The sequence below is a fragment of the Mastacembelus armatus genome, chromosome 7, assembly GCF_900324485.2.
Source record: "Mastacembelus armatus chromosome 7, fMasArm1.2, whole genome shotgun sequence".
Taxonomy (NCBI): Eukaryota; Metazoa; Chordata; class Actinopteri; order Synbranchiformes; family Mastacembelidae; genus Mastacembelus; species Mastacembelus armatus.
Genome location: NC_046639.1, coordinates 15,812,641 through 15,834,152, shown reverse-complemented (window position 1 = coordinate 15,834,152; position 21,512 = coordinate 15,812,641). Strand labels below are relative to the sequence as shown.

Genomic DNA, 21,512 nt, shown 5'->3' with positions numbered 1-21,512 from the left:
TGTTGATCACCCTGATCTGTGCAGTCACCATCTGTGCATAAAAGGTATTTGTGGTATGAAATAGGGAAGTTCCAGACTGTAGCAAGTACAGAAGTCAGTGTTTTTCCTTGCAAGTGCTTATTCGGACTGTTGGCAATGAGCAAAATCTTGTGCAGGCAGAAGTAGTCTGAAGAGCAGCAACACTAGAATGTAAAATTACTCCACTACATGTGAAAACTAAAATTGTATTTAATTTCCTCAAATGCATTGACATGTTAGCAGCAAACTACACTTAAGACTTGATATGAAAATTATATTTTAAAAAATGGCTACTCACCTAGTATGTTTTAAACTCATTATACCACACTTTGCAATTCAAGCTGACAGTTACATGTAGATCAAGAAGTAAAGTGTTTCCTCCTGAAAGTTTATGGAGCACGTTATTTTTTTCTGCCAGACACAAAACAACAAAGTAAATGTCTATGCATAAAAAAAGTGTGTCAGTAAAAGTCATTACCTGACTACATTATCCAAAGCAACCCAATGCTCAATTAGAATAACATCATAAATCAGTATGGATGAATTTATACCTCTTATTGGATCATGGAATGTGTGACTGAATGTTACGCTTGCTATTTGGTTGACAGGACAATGAGGTAGAGAGGAGGCAGAAAAAGCACTGGACATAAGGTACTGTATAAATGTCACATTCTGCTTAGGAGCTGAGCACACCTAAATGTCTGATCCTTGAATCACCCCTGCTTTGTACCACTTAGTCCAGTTAAGGGTGGAGTGGAGCCAATCCCAGCTGACATTGGGTGAGAGGTGGGGTACACCCTGAAGAAATCAGCAGGCTATCACCAGGCTGACACGTAGAGACAGATAAAAACACACATTCACACCTACAGGCAATTTAGTGTTACCAATTAACCGAACCCCCCAAACTGCATGTCTTTAAAATGTGGAAGGAGACGGGAACAATCAGAGAAAACCAACACAGATGCAGGGAGAACGCATGCAAACTCCACACAGAAAGGCCCCAGGGTCAAACAGGATTTGAACCCAGAACCTTCTGGATGTGAAGCAACATTCAGAGCCTCTCAGTGCCGCCCTGTTGCCTTACCACATAGCATAATTTTAACAGTTGATTTACATGTTGATGTGATTATGTTACTAATCAATAACACAACATAGAGGTCATTTACAATAAATAGCACAAACAAAGCTGCAATTTTTTTTGTCATGTTCTTATTTCTCATATAACTTATATTTTCATATTTGAATCGAAATCTCCTGTGTGGATTAAAAAAAGTTGATCTTATCTTATATATTTTTATTATTGATTTGTTTGTTGGTTGAACCTACGAGCACATTATCAACCTATATGTCATTGCTATTCTCATATGTTTTCCATGTTAAAAAGCTCTCCATTAGAAAGAACTAACCAGAGTATAGGCGACAAACCCTGAAACGCTAAAACCCAGAGGGCTGTTTGAGGGTTGTGACTCTTCATTTCTTCTGTAGTCTACCCACCAGCATTTTGTGATCTTTATTACTGACAGGTTTGCTGCATTCTACTTCAGTCTCAGATAGCTGAAACTACACAGAACGTGTTTAGTTGGGCATCTTGCTTTGCTTACAGAAGATAATTCTATAGCTTTCTCTGTCAGAAAAAAAAACATGACTTACAGTGATAACAATTGCTCTCTAGTCCCTGCCAAAGATGTAGTTGCTTATCCACTGGTTGCTCACTTTCAAGACCTTTGTTTCAATATCAGTTACGGGGAGACAGACTGTCTGGTGAGAGCAGGTGATAATTATCTAGCATCCCCTGTGGACAGGCAGGCCTACTGTTCATGCCTTACTGTATGTGGGTGGCATGCTTATCTTACCTGCAAGTGCTGGAAATACCCAACTAGTGTGTGCCTTTTAGTTGATCCAGTGGGTAGAGCTATTAAAGAATATATGTGTTTTAAAGAACAAATTAACAAATTAAGTTCAAAGTAAGATACAAATATTTAATGAAATGCTATTTGCAATTCAGAGCTGACTTTAAGGAATATTTAATACATACACACGACCTAAAAACTGTTACTGTAAACTGAACCGAAGTGTCAAAGTAGTTAAATAAATGTATAAAACGCTTTACTGGCCAAATGACTATTATTATGTCCATCTCTTTCAAGTGACTCAGACAAAAGTGTTTCCAACACTACACATTAAATGCAACGTGTTTACAGACACAGGAATCATCTTTGAAGTCTCCTTCAAAGTGTGAAAAGTCCAAACTCAGGGATGTGACCTCTGTTTCAACCTGAACAGACTACCGTGTGACCACATGCGGTCGCAGACTTAGCCTGTGAAAGTCGGAAACATGAAAGAGGCTCTGCTCCTGTGCAAGGGAGGGGCCCGGACCTGACCGTGTCTCAGCGTTGCTCAGCGGCAGACTGGAGCTTTTTTGCCCGAGTAGGACGCACATGTTACCTGAGCCATGGATGCAGAAGAGAAATCCCAGGCCGACCAGGGAGTGCAGCTCCTGGACATCAGCTCCAACTCGCCCCGGTATCAACCCAAAGGTGCGGAGGAGACAGGTCAGCTGGATAAGCCGCCGTTTTCGTATGTGGCTCTTATAACCATGGCCATCAAAGACAGTATCGACCAGAGACAAACCCTGAGCGGCATATACGAGTATATAACTTCCAAGTTCCCCTACTATGAGAAGAATAAAAAGGGATGGCAGAACAGTATAAGACACAACTTGTCTCTCAATGAATGTTTCGTCAAAGTGCCCAGAGATGGCGGAGGGGACAGGAAGGGCAACTACTGGATGCTGGACCCCGCATTTGAAGACATGTTTGAGAAGGGCAACTACCGGCGGAGGAGGAGGGTGAGGAAGCCCTACAGATCATCGAGCGTGCCTTTCTTGACCGGACGTCCTTACCCCGAGCCGATCTACCTGCAGCCTTATGTGAACAGCTCCTGGGCTCTGTGCCAACCAAGCTCGTCCCAGCCAACCAGATACCCAGCACCCCAGGTCCTCACTGGACTCACCCGCAGCGTATCCCCCAGCGGCCAGGTGAGCTACTGCCCGCCCACCCACTTCCACCACCCATACGGGGCTTACCACCGCCACCCATCTGTCCTGGTCCCCCACAACGGGTGTCCCTACGGCGGAATGACCCACCCAGTGAGCCCCGACGGAGGCACCGTCTCCGTGGCATGCAGCTACCAGCAGTTCACCTCATATGGAGGACAAGTGGAGGCGCAGGAGTAGTTTTAAATTACTCTAACCACCGAGAGCTAGTTCACTGCCCCAAAGTTCATCTGTTTGACCATTTCACTTCGGCTGTTATTCGTTTGTGAGGAAAGGTTCATTGTTTGTCTATTTGATAAGATGGACATTTACGGACTGTTGGTTCACTCTTAAATAGGCCTAAGCTGTTGGTATACAGGCTTAAACATCTTGCTCGACTACAGGGACTGTTTCAGAGACGGCACCGATCAACTCTCGTTTCTGTATGCCTCTTCTGTTGGGGAATTATTTTTATATGTCTTTTTTTCCGACATTATTATTATTCTCTTTTTTTTTTTATTCTTTTGAATATGCTTATGGATTTGTAACAATATTATTTATTTAATTTCTCTGGTGTTGGCCAATTGTCCGAGCTGCTATGCAACAGTTGGTGACTGAAGCACTGATCAGTTTTCTTAATCGATTATGAATGTTTACTTGATGTAAAATACATCATGTTTGTTAAAATAAAACGTTATTTTTGCATTTTGTTTTGGTCTTATTGTTTGACTTGTTATTCTATTCGTTTTCTTCTTATTATTATTATCCGTAATTCCCTAAATGTTTCTATTGTTTAAAGTGAAATATCAGGTTTTAATGGCGTGTTCACTTTACTTACGAGCTTTCCGTACGAAAACCTTGTCACTTCAGCCCCCAGGCGGTGGTTGCCAAAAAGCAGAAAAGGAAGAAGACATGTCAACAAACGGCTGGCAGAATGACTGTAAATGCATCACCCGTGGCAGTTACATTAAAGTAAAATGCAATATTAACACCATGGGCGAGTTTTGGCTAAATCTCAGCTCAGCGCCCGTGAAAGATAAAGTGATTATCTTCATGGTTTTGTGAAATCGTATAGTCGTAAAACTTTGGATTATGCAGACTAGGTTTTTAACAGACAAAAACAAACTGAGAACCATTCGAAATTTCTTTTCTCCCTCCCAGATGGACATACTTTAATTTTTACATAACCTAGCCTATGATTATAATAACATAACCCTAGAGCACTGAGGAGCAATGATGGATTCTCGATTTGGTTGTCACTTTTGCTTTTTGCATGACATTACAAAGAGAGGAGGATGGAGACAGAGAAAAGGAGAGAGAGGAAGATGAAGCAGGTGAAAAGGCAGAACGATGGTTTTTAGTTACTAAAACAATAAACACCCTTTGCCCACATGTATTGCAGCTGACTGATATTCTGAAGTATTTGTGTAGTGAATAAATAACATTACATAAGCAGTGTGTTTATATGCTATTAAATGTAATTGCTCCCCAACGCCTTTCATTTATTTAACTCATAAATAGGTCTACTGTGTTTGTTTGCTTTATTATTTTCTAGTTAATTATGTTAACATGTTTGCATGTGATTGTCAGTGCACAGAGAGAGAGAAAGAAGGATGGAGAGAGAGAGGACAAAAAGAGGGAGCAATACCTGGAAGAAGCAGGTGTATCACCACCCAGAGACAAACAAATATGAAACATGAGTAAAGTTGATAAGTTCATGTTTTACTTTGTTTGGACAGTTCTAGTCATTATGACTTAAATCTCTTAACTTACATTAAACAAACATTTAGAAAGTGTCCTTTCAAAAACAATTAGATACTAATGAAATCTGTGATTGTTCACTGTTCACTCTTTCAGCATTATTTAGAAGTGTTAGAAACAGAAATGACAGATGTAACAGATGTAGAATGCCAGTGTATTTCGTCCATATGGAAAGATGGGGAAGGACAACTCGAAAACGATTCCTCTACTTGTCATCATAGACCCTTGTCATTAGATTGTTTTGTTAAAGTGGGCATATTGTAAAAGGTATTTATTCTCGGAACAACGCCTGTTTTTCCCATTCTGCCGACGTTGCCTGAATGCAGCATGAACCGAGAGCGGTAAAAGACAAATGGCGCCCCGCTCCTCGTTGCAACAGGTTTAAATTTTAAACACAATCATCAAAAGCACTCAAACTATTTTGCATTTCCGTGATAGTTTGTAGTATGTTTGTGAACGTTATTTCTACAGTTAAGAATAACTGAATGAAAATAATAAATTAAAAAAGCAGAGCTGTCCAGACTGTGACGCACATTCCGTTTCCTTTACGGGGCGTGTTCCATACAAAGGGATCGCCTGTCGCGTGCCCTCCTCGCGCCGTGTTTTGTGAAAATCAATTTAACACTAACCTTATATTTATTGTGTCTCGTCCTCTTGTTTTTCTTATTGCAACTGCTAATTTTAGTTAAAATGGAGGCTTTTAACGAGCTCATGCTGGAATATCCCGAGCTAATGTACGGTGGAGTCGGAGTAACGGCATTTGTCGTCGGTGGAGCGCTAATATACAAAATAGCTACCAGGTAACGCTAACGTTAAGTTAACTTGAAGTTACTGCAGCTATACCTTTATTCGCATGCCATGTTAAAAATGCACTGTCAGCGCTTAAGGTTTTCATAATGTATGAGCATGTGTCCACTTTTGCCAAGAATTGTCAGTTTATCTATGCTAGCCCGGACGCTAACTTTGCTAGCCGTGGTACTAACAAACTTGCCGATAGACGCTTGTAACAAACAGTAAGAAATTGATTTTTTGTCTTTGCCATCTATTGTATGCGTACTTTTATGATGTGTTATCTCAAGTTAATTGTCAGTCTAAGCATTTCAGAAATGACTTTCTGAACTTTTATGTGATGTCAGATCAAACAGATCAGTGTGATTTAACTCTACAGTGCACTTCAGCGACTCAGAGAGAAATGCTTTCACATTTATATAACTGCAACTTGGGGATAAGACAAACTTTATTAATCCAAACAAAGGGAAGTTTGGTAGGCATTAAGAGGAGCATCTGAGTTGATTCAATCATCAATGTGGTATCTATGGTTCAGCAGTGGGAAACATTTGGACCTTAGAAATGCACCAGCAGGATTGATTGTCATGTTGTATTATGTACACTCCACCTGTTTTTTACAGAAAGAAACCAAGCCATGTACACGTGAACTGCTGGTTCTGTAATGAGAACACAGTGGTGCCTTATGGGAACAGGAACTGCTGGGATTGTCCCAATTGTGACCAGTATAATGGCTTCCAGGAGGTACGTTGGACAAACGCATAACACCTGTGGATTATCTTCTAGGCACTGTAATAAACTGCAGTGATTTAATTAAGTTTTCTCCTATGTTGTTCCCTGTGTTTTGATGTTCTACATGTTGATTTGTCTTGTTTTCAGAATGGGGATTACAATAAAACCATCCCAGCTCAGTACATGATTCATTTAAACCATGTATCAGGGAGTCTCCACTCATCTGAAACACCCAAGACGCAGCAGTGGGTTAATTGCCAGATGCTGCTGTGCAGAAAGTGCAATAACAACCAGTCTACTAAGATCAAGCAGTTGGCCTCTTTTATTCCAAGGGATGATGTATGTACCTTGCTTGTTTCTATTCACTGTAATGCACCAGTTATTGTTATGGCTATTAGCACTAAATGCATTGTTTGTATTGTAGGAGAACTATGATGAGGAAATTGAAGCCTACAAGCACCACCTGGAGCAAACCTATAAGTTATGCAGACCGTGTCAGACAGCAGTGGAGTATTACATCAAATATCAAAATCGCCAGCTACGTACAGTGCTCCTAAACCATCAGCTTCGACGCACCAGAGACAAGAGCTTTGTAACGGTCAGTGCAGCCAAAAACTGAAGATATTTAACGATCTGTTAGTTTGAGTGTTTAGTCATCATATTTGCACTGCTTTTATAGTTATTATTCTATTTTAGATGGGTGTTTATACTGTGTTTTGTTAAAATTATATAGTTTATCATAGTTTATGATTTTCATCAGTCTGCTTCACCTGCCTGTTGTGTATAGGCACATATGTCTGGATTGCCAGTGAAAACATGTTTTCTCTCTTTTAGAACTCTTATTCTTCGTCTTCTCCCATGGGCGTCATATTGTTACGGGCCCTTGCCTTCCTGATTTGTGCTGTCTTAGTTGGTATGTCTTTCTGTGAGTCATCGGACGAGCCTGCTTCACCGAGTGGCCCACAGACATTAAGTGGTGGGGTTGTTCTGCCAAAGCCTAAACTATACAATGAATCCACCCCCAAAAACGAAAGCAGTGGAGACATACCTATATTGCAGGGTCTGCTGGAGCTCCTGCCAGATAAGGCCACAGAAAACGCCATGTTGGTGTGGCAGCATGGAAGAGACAACCAGCTGGCGGTTGTCTCTGTTGGCTTGTTGACTTGTCTCATTGCTGTCTTTTTAGCAGGACCCATGAGGTAAGCAGTCAATGCCTCTTTTATTTATCATTATCCTAAACAAGTTTAAGAAAGAACGCTTGGTTCATAGGTCGCCCCTTTTTTAGGTTGAGAAGAATTGATGCTGTGGCCTCTGTTCTGTGGTTCCTCATCCTGTCTCTCTACCTGGCTGAGAGTTATGTGACTGGTACCTCGGGCTGGATGGATACAGCCAAGCACAGCACCATCTCCCTCTGTTCCCTAGTCAGCTTTGCCGCTGCTGTGGCAACTCGTAAACCTTTGGGTCAACGAAGAGGCAGATATCGAAGGTCAGAATCTCAGCAGTAATGTGCAAATGTTGTGTAACACACGGAATTGTGCAACCAGTTCTTCTTCCCATGACGGGATTTTTCGTAGAACAATATCAAAACATATTACTCCGTAGGCTGTCATCTGTTGCTTTTACAGTTTTCCTGTTCCTTAACAGAACAAGGAATGTGCAATTTTCAGTAATGCAGAACTTTCCTTTTTACTGCTGTGGATGAATGACTGTGAATTCATGATGTGAATGGCACACTAAGGGCATAGTAATGTGTGTGGCCCATGACAGGAACACAACAGTAGTGTTAAATTACTTAATCACACTAAATGTTCCCTTCAAGCCCACATGCACTTTATCTAATGTTGCATGTGTGAAAAATGTTCGAGGTCAAAACCATTTTGCAGTTAATGCTATTGACATGAACCAACAGTAATATATCATAAGTTCTAACCTTTCAAGAAGACTTATCAAGTACTCTAAATAGAATTGTTTTTTTATGGGATGTAGCACCATAGCTTCTCTCATTATTTATTAATCTATGACTAATGACAGTTAATTTCATATTAATGATATCAAATGTGTGAAGAACTGAGTTTGGTGTTTAAAGTACACTAAATGTCATTTTTAAAACCAGTAAGGTGAAGTTTAAAGATTCAAGTACCAAATTAGCCTAAACTATATATTTCCAGATGTTGTTTTTGAATAATCACGTACCTCATGTATTGCTTTTACATTTACAATTTCTGAACAATGTATGGCCTTTGATATTTCAACAGTTTTCATGCTGAGTTTATAGGGAAATACAATGCTGAAGTAGCTTACAAGAAATTGTTTTCAAAGCAGGGCTGGAAGAAGATCTGCATGATATGTTTTTTTTTTTTTTTTTTTAAATTAGGGAGAGTTAAAACATGACTTTTTGAGCACTAGTTAATCTTTTGATTTCGGTTTAAAAAATCTTTCAACTGTTGGGAAAATGCACTCATCAGTGTTTAATAGTTTAAATGCTCTGTGATCTTGTACACATGTGATTTCCATTTGGATTATACTTCTGTGTTTTCTTGTCCATTCAAATGGTACACTAAGCCTGCAAACCATTTTTGTTTTGTATACTACAACTATATTTGGTGTTGGACATTATCTTTGTTACTTGGTGCTTTATGCTTAAAAATAGTGCCTCTAGATGACTACCTGGCGGGTACCTGTCATCTCTCAGAATCTTCTTGAGTTTAATCATGTCATAGCAGTCGTTTCTGGCGGCAGTGTTGTGTATGGCCTTGCAAACATTATGAACTTTTAAACCCTGCAACTGCATATAGTCATTGATTGGAGATCTTTCAGTTGTAACACTCAAGCCAGCCAGCAATCAAGTGCTTAGTGCAGAAATCATTCACCCAAGATAGGTCACAAATTCTGGATAATTAACACTCATATAGCTTGGGTTATTGCTCATCCTAAGATTTCAATAGTTTTATCTCGGTCTCAATTGAGACTTTGGACTACAGTTTCTTATATAGTCTACATGAATAAAAATATGGAATTCTCAATTGAGATTTTGGACTACAGTTTCTTATATAGTCTACGTGAATCAAAATATGGAATTCTATAGCACCTGCTTAATGTGCCACTTGATTAGGTAAAGTACTTTCCTTTACTGATATGTTATGTTACTATTGCATTTAAAACACTGAACATACCAACTGCATACATCAGTATTGTGCCCATTTGCCAATATATTTCCGTTGACCTGTTTTGTTTTCATTTGATGGAATGCATTGAGTGAAGGGGCAATATTTGTTTGACAGTAATGTGAAATGGTATTCTAAACCAATGACTGTAGAGTGCTTATAAACTGTATTTGATGGGTAGGGTACTGTAAATATGGGGGTTAAATTGCCTGTTGTCCAGTAGATGAATTTATGTTCTCAGACTAGCACCCTTGGTGCAGTAGGCTCAAATCTTTAAGCTGAATTTTTGCAAAGGTGTTGCCAAATCTAAGACACTAGAGATGCAGATTTCCATCATGAGGAAGTATTGACACTGTTTAATTTTGACTACTCGTAGTGTCGTCAGCGTTTGAAAGCTTTTGTTTCTGAAAACATCAAATGCAAAAACTGTAGTTATTAAAGTTAAAGCATACTTATCCTCCCTAGCTAAAGGCAAGCTAGCCAGAAAAAAGCATGGTGTACCAGAGAAAAGCTGCATTTTAATTTTTGTGGAGTTGCTGGTCTGCACCCCAATGTATGTATGTTTTCAAATCTAAGGAAATGATATTTCAGTAACAGTACTTTTCATGATTGTGTGTGTGTGTGTGTGTGTGTGTGTGTGTGTATGAGAAAACCTAAGATGTATCATCTTTGCCAAAGGTATATAACGTGTTCTCAAAAGTTTGCTGTGTTAATGTACTATGCTATGGTATATGCATAATATCTAGCCTGCGTACTTGGCTGTTTCTGCATAGTCTTTAGAGAAATCTTGTATCCTCATGAAACTACATGACTGTTGACCGTCATTTGTATTGAGCATTTAGCTCTACCGTTGGCACACTTACATTTTGTGTATCTTTTTTATTTTTCTTTTTTAAACTCGTAGCCTAGATTTTAATGTTTTTAAAGCACTGTATTGTAGCTACCCAGAGTTGAGCTGAAGTGTGTGTCACACCTGAATGTTTTGGCAATGTGAGTTTTGAAGAAATGCTGAACAACTTGACACAAAGAAATGAAAAGTTACTCTGCCAAATCTTGGTACTTTTACAGTATTTAAGTACTTTTCCATCTGAACCTATAGTATAAATAAGCTAGTTGATCTAAGTCTGATCACTTACTAAGTATTTATATTCCATAGCAGCCTCAGAAATGGAGCTCTATCCATGCTAAAAAGGTTTCCCACAACATACCCAATGAAAAAATGTGTTTTGGGTGCTTAAATGCTGAAATTGGGTGTTTTTGCTAATAATGTCAAGCTCCGACTTGAAGACTTTGTAGAAATACATCCTGTACATGTAATGTAATAAACAAATGGTGAAAGGATATGCCTTTTGTTTTGTTTTTCGTCAATAGAAATGGTCTTGTCCACCTCTTTGTTTTTTTCCTGAACCTTCTGAAACACTAGCTTTATTACACTGTATTGGGGTTGAGGAAAAATGTCAGCTTAATCTGATTTTTCTTCTAGAAATACAAAACCTGGTTCCCACTGAACAGAAAGACACATTTCATATATGGGCCATGGATGGTGTGTTGTGGAAATGTGAGAGTTGAGCTGTACTGCTTAAAAGTATGTCTGTTGTAACAGTTGTTCTGTAGGCACTTTCAGCTGCTGCATGTTGTTTGACAGCTGCAGTAGACAGCCTTGCAATAGACTGCTGCACAAAACTTGTACTCTATTATTTAGCTTTTTTTTTTTTTTTTTTACGTTAGACTGAACTTCCTTTGGTGAGTTTATATTTTAATGTCAATATGCATTGACATTTGTGTGAAACATGAATCTCATTTGAAAAGTTTTGTGTGTGCTTGCATCACTATAATGCTTTTTTAGTCCTAACTGTACTTGTACTGTACACATATAACATAAGTGTGTTATGTTTTTTGAGATTGTAATGAAACCTTTTGACAGTTTTGTTTGTGTATTTCAGGTATTAGACCGTTACATTGCCCTTGTTTTGCAGATACCTTGCAGGCAACTGTGCAGTTCCCCCCTTCAGCAGTCAGCCTCCTTTGCTCACTCCTGATCTGGCAGACTCTTTCGTCCCCACGCCGCCGCCCAACCTGTCCAAGCTCATCAACCGCCAACAGAGTCCTTGCAAGTGCAGCGATTCACCTTCCTCTCTGCCCGGGCGCCTCAACAGAGCCCTTTGTCTTGGCACCATTCCCTCCTTCAAAAGAACAGGTAACATTATAATTAATATTTTTTGTTTATTTTTTTTAATTTTGGTTTTATCGACAAATCTGATATTGTAATGTGTTTCTATATATTTTTTAATAGTGGAAAATGACTGGTTTGATGTAATGGTAAAATAATGGCCAAAATATTGCCAATGTTTTTTAATCAAGTAGCTGGTCACTGCTTCTAAAGGGCAGATAGGAAGATTCATATCACTTCCAACCACATGGGCCTCGCCTGCCAATCTTGAGTTGCTTCTTGCAGTGTACTGCCTTATTACAGGCACAGTTCATAAGGTTTTCTATAATATAATTCTGAGTTATTGGTGTTTCTTATTAGAAGTGCCTTAGTAGAAATTGTTGCACTTTACTTACAACAAATTGGAGACACTTTGTAACTGGCCTTACTCACATATAGGCAATTCTTTGCTACAGTTTCCTGATTTAATGGCTTGGTAAACATATCAGCCTGGCTAATTTATCTAGTTTAGGTCTTTTTGTGTATATTATGGACAAGAATATACATTTAACATGTATTATGTTAAGTAATATAATTTTATAATAAAAAAAGGATAAAGCTTCCTACAGTTTGTGGAGCTGGTTTTCTGGCCAACTCAGTAATGTGGGTTTAAAGAAACTCTTGGTAAATGTTTGAGGTAAATCGTGAGATTCTACATTGTGTATCTCATTTTCAGACTCTGGCTACCTGTTCAGTGGAAGCAAACCAGCCTCACAATACAAAGACTCCCCACCCTCAGGTATTAAAACTCCTGGTTTTGGGATCCCCACTCACCACTGTATTTTAAACATTTACAAGCTTTTCAGAGCCTTGATTAATATTTTCTCTGCTGCTTTTTTACCACAGACTATTTTTCACTGAAGTCTGGCAGCCATCAGTCATCCCCAAGCCCCTCTCCAACTCCTTCAATAGCTGGTTCGGTTATATCGAGTTCAAGTTCTGCCAGACAGCGCCGTCCCCTCATTAGCCCTGCTCGCCTCAACATCTGCAGCCAGAAACTCTATCTTTTCTCAGCGGAGCCAGAACCCAGGCTTTCACCCCCACCTCTGTCTTCGTTATACTCCACTCTAGAGCCACCCTCTCCGATTCACAGTGGCTACTTTTCACCTGACATATCACCCTTCCACAGTCAAAATGGTATGTTAAACTGTTTAAGAGCGAACTCTTTGTTTAGGGAGAATTGTGACAAGATTCATTGCCATCTACCAGATATCATTTCTGCTACTACCACCAGAGGGTAGTAAAACATTCTTCAATGTTATACACAGTGGCTTTGAAGAGAGAAAGGCCTTTGTAACCTATTTATTAACCTCATGCTTGAATTGTTTCATTGCTTCTTGAGTTACCTGGTTCTATTGTTATGCAGATCTGAGAGACAACAGTGTGATTGATAAAGAAGAAATAAGTGAGAGAGGCAGCTCCTCAGGGTCCTCCGCATGCCTTGTTGGCACTACGACGCAGGGCCTAGAGAACACCACTCCTCCAAAAGGTAAGTAGTCTGATTTAGACATAGCAGAGAGCGATGGAAGCTGTGTCCACAACCTGTTAGAAGTTGCATTTAATTTTGATTGTGCCTGTTGTGTATCTGTGTGTCTTCTTGCCTAAAGGTGTAATCCTAGTACAGGATAAGTTCGCATTTTTCAAATCTGACTTAAATCAGTGCTCACTTGCTCATGCTTTAGGTACATTATTGATGACTGCGTCTGTGTTATCTAGAAGCTGAGTCACTGGACTTCTTCTTGTTGGGTTAACATTGTCATTATTGACAACCTGATACTCTCCATACTGACCACATAGAGATTCCCCCTTAAAGTGAATTTACGGATTATTTTTCACACTTGAAATGTTTTGGTTTTCTCCTAATTCACAGAAAAAGTTAATGTGTTGGTCCAGTCCAGGGCCCGTATTCAGAAAGCTTCCCAAGCCTAAAAGTTCTCCTAGTGGTGAAAAGTCTTAGAATTATGAGTTTCTTAGAATTTCCCCTTAAATTTAGGACTAAATCTTAGTAAAGATAAAAATGTTTCACGAAACATCTTAGCCCCGAAAACAACTCCTCAGGTAAAAATTAAGAGTAGAGAGGAGGACTTCTAAGAGGCTTAAGAGTTTCTTTAGCAGAGGACAAAATGGCTGAAAGAAGAAATATTCTCAAAACACAGAAGAATCGTGAGTTAATTAAATGCTACAGTTTGGATCGCGATGGGGTAATGTTTGTTTGTGGTCGAACGTATTAGAGATGCGGTCACATCTCCCACCCAACGTAGTAATGATAACGCCAGAAATGAAAGCGATCACAAAACTGAGGTAAAAATGCAACAGGGTCTGTCACAACCTTCCATCAGCAGAATGATCGTACATTGAAGCACTTTCACAGTCTCATATAGTGACACAGGTATTTGTTCATTTATTCTATTTTCACAAAGAGACATTTTAAGACCTTTTACAGATAGTTTTTGATCAACCAATCACAGTCCTTGAAATGTTGCATCATCCCTAGAAACAGGGGGCACCACACCTCCTCAATCAGATAAAGGCTTTTGTACTTTCCTTACTCAGAGCTGCTAAGAGAAGTTTCCTGAATCACTTTTTGTCTAGGACTCCCAGCTAGGACTTTTCAGGCTAAGATAGGAGCTCTCTGAGAATGAAATTTCAAGTAGAAATGTCATGCCTCACATCATTCTAATAATGTATGATGATTGTAACATCCACAACAAGATGATGTTAATTCGCTTTTTTTTTTTTTTTGTAACATCCATAGGTTTTCTGAAGCATCTTTTCATACCGGGGCTTTTACTAGCAAGCCTGACTGCCAACCTGCTGTTTGTTTCCTTCTGTATGTACCACTACTGGACATGAACTGTTGATGGGTCTGCTGTTGCTTTTTTTTTTTTTTTTTTTTTTGGTGACCTTCACAAAGTTAGTCAGCCTCAGTGTCATTTTTGTAGACCTGGAGGTCATTCAGAAATGTCAGAGAACGTCACATTTCTGGCACCCATTTGTTTGGTGCCGAGTAACAGAATAGTGTCATCTAATGGATCGTCAGCAGCGTTACCTCCCTTTTTGACTGGAAGTACAAGAAAGCTGTAGGGTGAAATCAGATGTATTCTTTTGAATTTGTAGTTCATGGTTACCGGCACCTGACTTTAGTAGTTTGACCTTGTCTTTTAAATTGTCACTGCTCATGCTACATGAACATGCACATGGGTAATAATTGAAACACTTGATTGTTGCACCGATGCGTGATGGGTTTTTACAAAGCATTCTGTGAAATGTCCAGTAAACATGTACTGTTTAGTTGATGCTGCTTGAACATAAGTGGGTCCTGGTTTACCTACTTACTATTCAAAGAGTCTGAAATCACTGCACGGGCATGACCAGAACAAATAGACACAACAGCTCACATGGAAAATTGGAATTAGTTCCTCAGTGCCAGTTTTCTTAAAAATACATTTTTTAACAGAAGCAATGTTTTCATACTCCAATGATTTCTAGTAGTTTCTTCTTTGTTCTCCTGATCAATGTTATGGTATTGCTACAGCATAACACACCAGTACCTGATGTTTTTTGTTGTTGTTGTTTTTACATTAAAAGGTAAAATAGAAAGTGACTCTTGTACTACTGAAGGAATTATGTTGTAAATGAGTGCTTATACTGAACTTATTAACATAACCGGTAAATATTCAAACATGTTTTGAGTTTTGCTTCCCTGTCACTGACATGGTTTAAAAAAAAAAAAAGCCCATTTTAAGAATTACCTGTTATGACGAGAACAGCACTCCCAACTGATTAATATGCTTGTACTCTGCAGAGCATGGTGTGTTTGTGGCATATAGTTGCAGCTCTACATTTTTGAAACTTATATATGCTTTTGTAATTATAACTTACAAAAAAATAACTTATGTCATAATTTTCCTGCATGGGTGTTTTCCATGGTCCATGTATATTCCACTGAGGCGGTGTTGTGTTATTTTACAGTTTAGTGTTAACATTACTTTTATCATGGTCATTTTAAGTGACGTGGTGCAATCATTCACTACAGAAATGCATCTCTTTCACAAAGCTGTTTCATTCTGGTGAATATGTTGAGGATATCTGGTTCACTGGCTAGTCTATAAGGGGTAAAACGCCCATATAGTGCAATATAAAAGTTATTTCCAATCTATAAAAAAAACATGTTAATATTTACATTATATTTTAATAAAAGACGCACAGATATTCAGGGATAAATTAAAAGAGCTGTAAAATGCAAAACATTTCATATAAATTCAATCTCTGCATGTTAAATTGGAAAGGGTTTTTTGCACGTTTTTCTAAATTGTTTCCATTTTTTGTGTGGTTTGGTTGTTGTATTTTGAGAATGTGTCTTGACAATGTCCAATTAAGGCATGGATGTTGTGTATCTTGACTATATTGTTGACACAGTTGTACATTTGAACATCTAAGATTTCTGTAAACAGGTTACAGCTGGCTTCTTTCTCATGTAAATTTCAGATGCTAGGTGTTTGGTTTCACATGAAAAGTTTTGTTCAGTGTTTGCATTTTTAAGAGGAATAATATGTTCTCTTTTAGTAATTGCTGGGTTGTGTTTTTTCTTTTTTCTCAGACCCTTAATGTCGGTTTAAATTTATTTACATTTTTAAAATGCAGTTTTAAGTTAATTTTGTTAAATTAATGAATTGTTAACTGAAATTTGCTACTGAACAATCTAAATGTTTGAGTTTAAGACTAAACAGAAAACATAATAGTTTTTTGAAATTGGCTGTAACCTTCAACATACTGAATACAGAGTTGTACATTTGTATTTTATGTGTAACCTATATTCATTTCTTCTTTGAAGAAGTGTCATTATCTAAAAAAAAAAAAATCATGTACATTTTAAAATGTAAATGTTCTTTCAGCTATGCTGAATTTTCAGTTCATGATAAATTTATTTTTTTAATCTTTTCTTTTAAATTGTAATGAAATGTTTTTTTTTTTCTTCTCCATATGCATTTTTATTTGAGTTGTCCATTTCAGACTTAGAAGCAGCATGAGTTTATGTTCTATCCGCTATGTTCAGCAGTGCAAATGTTTGTCTGCAGAAGCTGTTTTTTTTTTTTTTTTTTTTCTGTGTGATTGTAAGGAACAGCATTGGCTTGTTTCATATGGACCAGTCATTTTTGAATAAATATTTTTTTTCTAATTATTTTTGAGTAATGTATTGCTACAGGTACAATAGTCTGCTGTTTTGACATGAGCTAAATTGATGCTCTCTAAGCTTGCCTCAATACACCCCCCTCTGGCACTAATCAGACATTGTACCAGCAAATAGCCCTATGGCTTGCTTAATAAATTGGAAGTGCCTCACCCAACCACACAGTCAAGGACAAAAGTGCTTTTATGAGATAAGATTAAAAACGGTTCCATTTTAAAAACAAAAAAACAAAAAAACTCTGCACCCACAAATGTCCTCACCCACATGACTTTTTTTTTTTTTTTTTTCTGCTTTTCTATTATTTTCAGAGAGGCCTTTTTGATCTACAACCATTATTAAACATATTGCCTATCTCAAAAGGAGAAAGCCTTGCACTTGACCTTGGCTGAATGATACCACTAAGCCTCTATATAAAAAGCAGATGTGAGAACACAAAATATATTTGCTTGTAAAGTGCATTTCTCCATTTCTGTAATGTCAAAACTAATATATACCAAATATCCTTGTTACAATAATCATTCGAATTTGTATGCTTCTAACAGACTAGTTCTTAAGACTAGAGTCTTAAGATACATAAAAGCGGATGAGTGCACAGATGCAAGCAGTGCAGACAGTACATTTGGCAATGTACAACACAGAGGCACAATAGTGCCACAGAGGCGCAGTGTAGTGCCAATCAGTGAAGAATTGAAAGTAAATGGGGTGTAAAATAAGGTAGTACAATATATCTATAATAGTTTGAAGATGTTTACATGACCAGTTGCTTGGCAGCCATAAGGTAGATCAATAATGTAAAGATTGCTAGTGTACACTATATATTATGGATTATTCCATAATTTGTTTTTACTCTATTTAGACTAATTAGTAGGGGTACTCTGTTTAGGCATAGTGGGTAATATACCTGAATGTTCACAATGACAAAATTAGCATACTGATATGCACACAATCTCAATTTAGCATGTTCGCATACTGACACTTCCTAAATATTGTTAAATGCAAGGCTGATTGGATTGGATAACAAAATCTACTAACCAGCACCTTTTTAAAACTCACAGGTTAACACGTGGTTGTTGTGGATTGATTCATAAATAAGGATAATAATAAATAAGGACATTAAAGGTTCTTCAACAGGAAGAAGAGGGCGTTCATGGCAAGAGACAAGGAGGAACTCCGGGCTGTGCAGAAAGAACTCAAGAGGAAGCTGAGAGAGGCAAAGCAGCTCTATAGAGACAGAGTAGAGCACAAGTTGAGACAGAATAATATCAAAGAGGTGTGGAATGGGATGATAATAATGACTGGCTATAAGAAGTCACACACTGCTGACTCAAAGTTTGCTAATGAACTTAACCTGTTCTTCAATAGATTTTACACCACCTCTGCTTCTTACTCTGACCCAGTGTCCTCACACACCATCCCTCCTCCCTCCACCACCTTAACTGATGCCTTGGGGTCTCTTCACATCCCCCAACCTAATATATCTGCCAATGCTGCCTCCCCATTGCCCACTGATGCTATCTCCTCAATCAGCAGCCATACAACATTGAAGTATACCTCACCTCCAATACCTCCTCCCCTGCCCTCACCATCTGACTCCTCATCAACAAAATACACAGGCCCAGCCTTTGCCACTGAACAGGTGAGGAAGGAACTATCCATACTAAAGACCAACTAAAGACCAACAAAAGCAAAAGGACCAGATGAGATCAGTCCCAGAGTACTTAAGGTGTGTACTGGACAGCTAGCAGAGGTTTTTCAGCAACTTTTTAATTTCTCTCGGAGGCTCAAAAAGGTGCCTAAGTTATGGAAAACTTCCTGCATTGTCCCATTACCAAAAAGAGGCCGTCCCATTGCCCTTAGTGACTACAGACCAGTAGCGCTAACATCACGTCATAACATAACATGAAAGAGTTTGAGAGACTGGTCCTGCAACATCTGACGTCTCAAGTGTCTGAATTTCTGGACCCCCTGCAGTTTGCATATCAGGAACACATCGGAATGGAAGATGCCATTATCTTCTTAATGCACAGAGCATACTCCCATCTGGAAAGGCAGGGCAGACCCCCTCCATCAAGGCTAATGAGGCCAACAGACTAAATAAGTTGACCAGGAAGGCAAAATCTGTTGTTGGACTGGAACTGGACAGTCTGGAGGCTGTGGCAGAGAGGAGGATGGTGGACAAAATCAACTCCATACTGGACAGTTCTGCCCACCCACTTCATAGAGAACTGTGGCAAAAGGGAAGTTCATTCAGCCACAGACTAATTCCTCCTAAAGCCAAGACTGAGAGACTCAGGAAGTCTTTTGTGTCCATGGCCATAAGACTCTATAATTCCTCAATATAAACAATCACACACACACACGCACACGCGCATGCACTCTCTCTTACACACACACACACACAAATCCCCCAAAATAATTACTTTATTACTATTCTACATACAAATTAATTACTTTATTAATTACTATTAATTAATTGTAACAATTGAATTTCCCCTTGGGGATTAATAAACTACTTCTTCTTCTTCATTTTATAGCTGCTTTTGCTATTTTTTGTTTCTTAAATCGTTGTGAACCTTTGTTTGTACTATTGTTAAATTATAGGCAGTACTTTTTATTTTTTTTGCAAGTATCTCTTTTTCCTGTAAATCTGTCAAAATAACATGTATCAATAATCCAACAGGAGACCACAGAGAGGTTTAACAAAAAGAATATGCATTAAAGATGAAACAATACACAAAGCGAAACACATATTTTTAGAAGCCTTAACGGTTTTTCTTTTGGGTTGTTATAGCCAGACCAGTGCTTATCCAGGAAGTCAAGACCCCTTCACAATCCCCTCCACAGTACTGTGGGTAAACCCACAGGTGATAAACGAGTCACATGTGACATGACCAAACTAATACAAGTTGTCTTATCATCATGGTATGGTCTTAAATATTTGGTGTTTACTTGCAGTGAAAAACTTGATGATTCTGATTCTGGTGATAACTACAGTATATCGCTGTATGACTGTAAACAGCACAGCTTGTTTCCAGTTAAGCTGTTAACTACTAGTAATGTAATTAGTACTGTTGCAGCCGCAGTTTCATTTATTGCCCTCCAATAATAATCAAGACTCTTTAACCCTTATGCAGGCAGTACTAAGCCCACAAGACTCTGAACCCACAAGAGGGTTCAGAGTTCCTGTAAAAACAGTCCTAATAAATATAGCTGACCCTAAGGTTTAACAAAAGGTGTTTACTGGCAGGGTTTTATTGGTTTACAGTTGAAAATAGTTCACTGACTGTTGACTGTTCAATGATGGGTGGGTGAGTGGGGGTTTATACTTTTAGTTTGCAGCTCTGGCCAAAAGTTTCTCTTCTGCACAGTCACTTCCTGTTTTTACCAGCTGGTCTCAAGTGAACTCACAAACATGTGTTTTTCAGAATACATTAACTCAGTCTGCCAGATCTTATGTGCTCATAGCAGTAGCTTGTCAGGCATCATCAAATCCAGAGTTTTCAGAGGTTACAAAGACTCAGAATACACAAGAAGGACTGACACAACTGATTACTAGTAATATGTCTTACATACACATTGGCTCATTGAAATGTACTTTTGTGCCTGGGAGCAAATAGATGTAATGTTATGCTGTTGATCTTGGCCCCTCCATTTCCCCTTTACACAGTAGTGGTTTATGTTGCACTTCCATGAGAGTAGTGTCATTGTTCACATCCTGCTGCAAAACTAAAGTTGTCACTGGTCTTCTGGTTAAGATACAGCAATATGAAAAGGAAGGCGGGTTTCCCAGTGAAGTTTCAGGTTAATAACAAATATCTATCTCTTTAAAACTTCCCTGTAAGTAATTATGAATATCAGTTGTCATCTATATCCTAAAGCATTTTGCCAGGCAGACATTTATTGGCTAATATTTAGGAAACAATTTTCTTAAAAGCACATTAACCATAGGTTCATATGCACAATTTAACCTGTTCCTATTTATATAGAAACACAGTCGGTCATATTGCAAAGGGCCAGACTTTCTTAACTGACACTCATAGTACCTGGAAATATACTTCTGTCTCTGTCTGAATTACAAGAATTTCGAAAACTAGGAGACTTCTGGTCTATTTTGGGTCATAGTGTGTTAGAGTTGTGAAACTTGCAATGGTGGAAGGAAGAAAATAAAAAAGACAAAATCACTTACTTTAGTTTCAACTTTACCAAATGGGAATAAATCATACATTTTATAATATAAAAAAGACAGCAGGCCTAAATGATATCACTAGTGCTGCAGAAAGAATCACTTATATTATTGATTAATCAGCAGATTTTTTTCTTGATTAATCATTTAGTCTCTAAAACAGGTGACTGTGTCTATTCTAACTTCCTAGAGCCCAAGGTGATGCACTGAATCTGCTGGTTTTATTCCACGCTGCAGTACACTTACTCAAATATTGTTCTCCTTTACTACATTCATGTAGTTACATTTTTACACACAAAACATCAAATTAGCTTATAAGTTATGAAGTATTATTTTAGATTTGCCTACTGTGTACTTGTAATAGATTTAAAAAATGTAGCTGGACTAACTGCAACAGAATCTATCTATGCATCTGTACATAAACGCACCAGTAA

General features: G+C 38.3%; 2 protein-coding genes across 2 annotated transcripts; both read left to right on the top strand.

The window, feature by feature from the left end:
• Nucleotides 1–2,291: 2,291 nt before the first annotated feature.
• foxl2l (forkhead box L2-like) lies at nt 2,292–3,538 on the top strand. The gene has a single exon (XM_026333077.1). It carries the CDS (start codon nt 2,471–2,473, stop codon nt 3,251–3,253), a length of 783 nt encoding a protein of 260 aa, XP_026188862.1. The 5' UTR covers nt 2,292–2,470; the 3' UTR covers nt 3,254–3,538.
• A 1,837-nt stretch (nt 3,539–5,375) lies between these two features.
• tmem201 (transmembrane protein 201) lies at nt 5,376–16,445 on the top strand. Its single transcript, XM_026333121.1, has 11 exons — nt 5,376–5,613; nt 6,223–6,343; nt 6,479–6,670; nt 6,756–6,929; nt 7,166–7,530; nt 7,617–7,817; nt 11,472–11,692; nt 12,381–12,443; nt 12,551–12,841; nt 13,071–13,193; nt 14,460–16,445. Exons 1-11 carry the CDS (start codon nt 5,504–5,506, stop codon nt 14,555–14,557), a joined length of 1,959 nt encoding a protein of 652 aa, XP_026188906.1. The 5' UTR covers nt 5,376–5,503; the 3' UTR covers nt 14,558–16,445.
• The last annotated feature ends 5,067 nt before the right edge of the window (nt 16,446–21,512 follow it).

What these genes read in the sequence shown, in the direction of transcription:
- foxl2l (XM_026333077.1), top strand. Translation starts at nt 2,471, where the DNA reads ATGGATGCAGAAGAGAAATCCCAGGCCGACCAGGGAGTGCAGCTCCTG.
- tmem201 (XM_026333121.1), top strand. Translation starts at nt 5,504, where the DNA reads ATGGAGGCTTTTAACGAGCTCATGCTGGAATATCCCGAGCTAATGTAC. An exon ending in GAGACAAGAGCTTTGTAACG is followed by an intron (nt 6,930 to 7,165) that starts GTCAGTGCAGCC and finishes TCTCTCTTTTAG; the next exon opens with AACTCTTATTCTTCGTCTTC. An exon ending in GAACACCACTCCTCCAAAAG is followed by an intron (nt 13,194 to 14,459) that starts GTAAGTAGTCTG and finishes TAACATCCATAG; the next exon opens with GTTTTCTGAAGCATCTTTTC.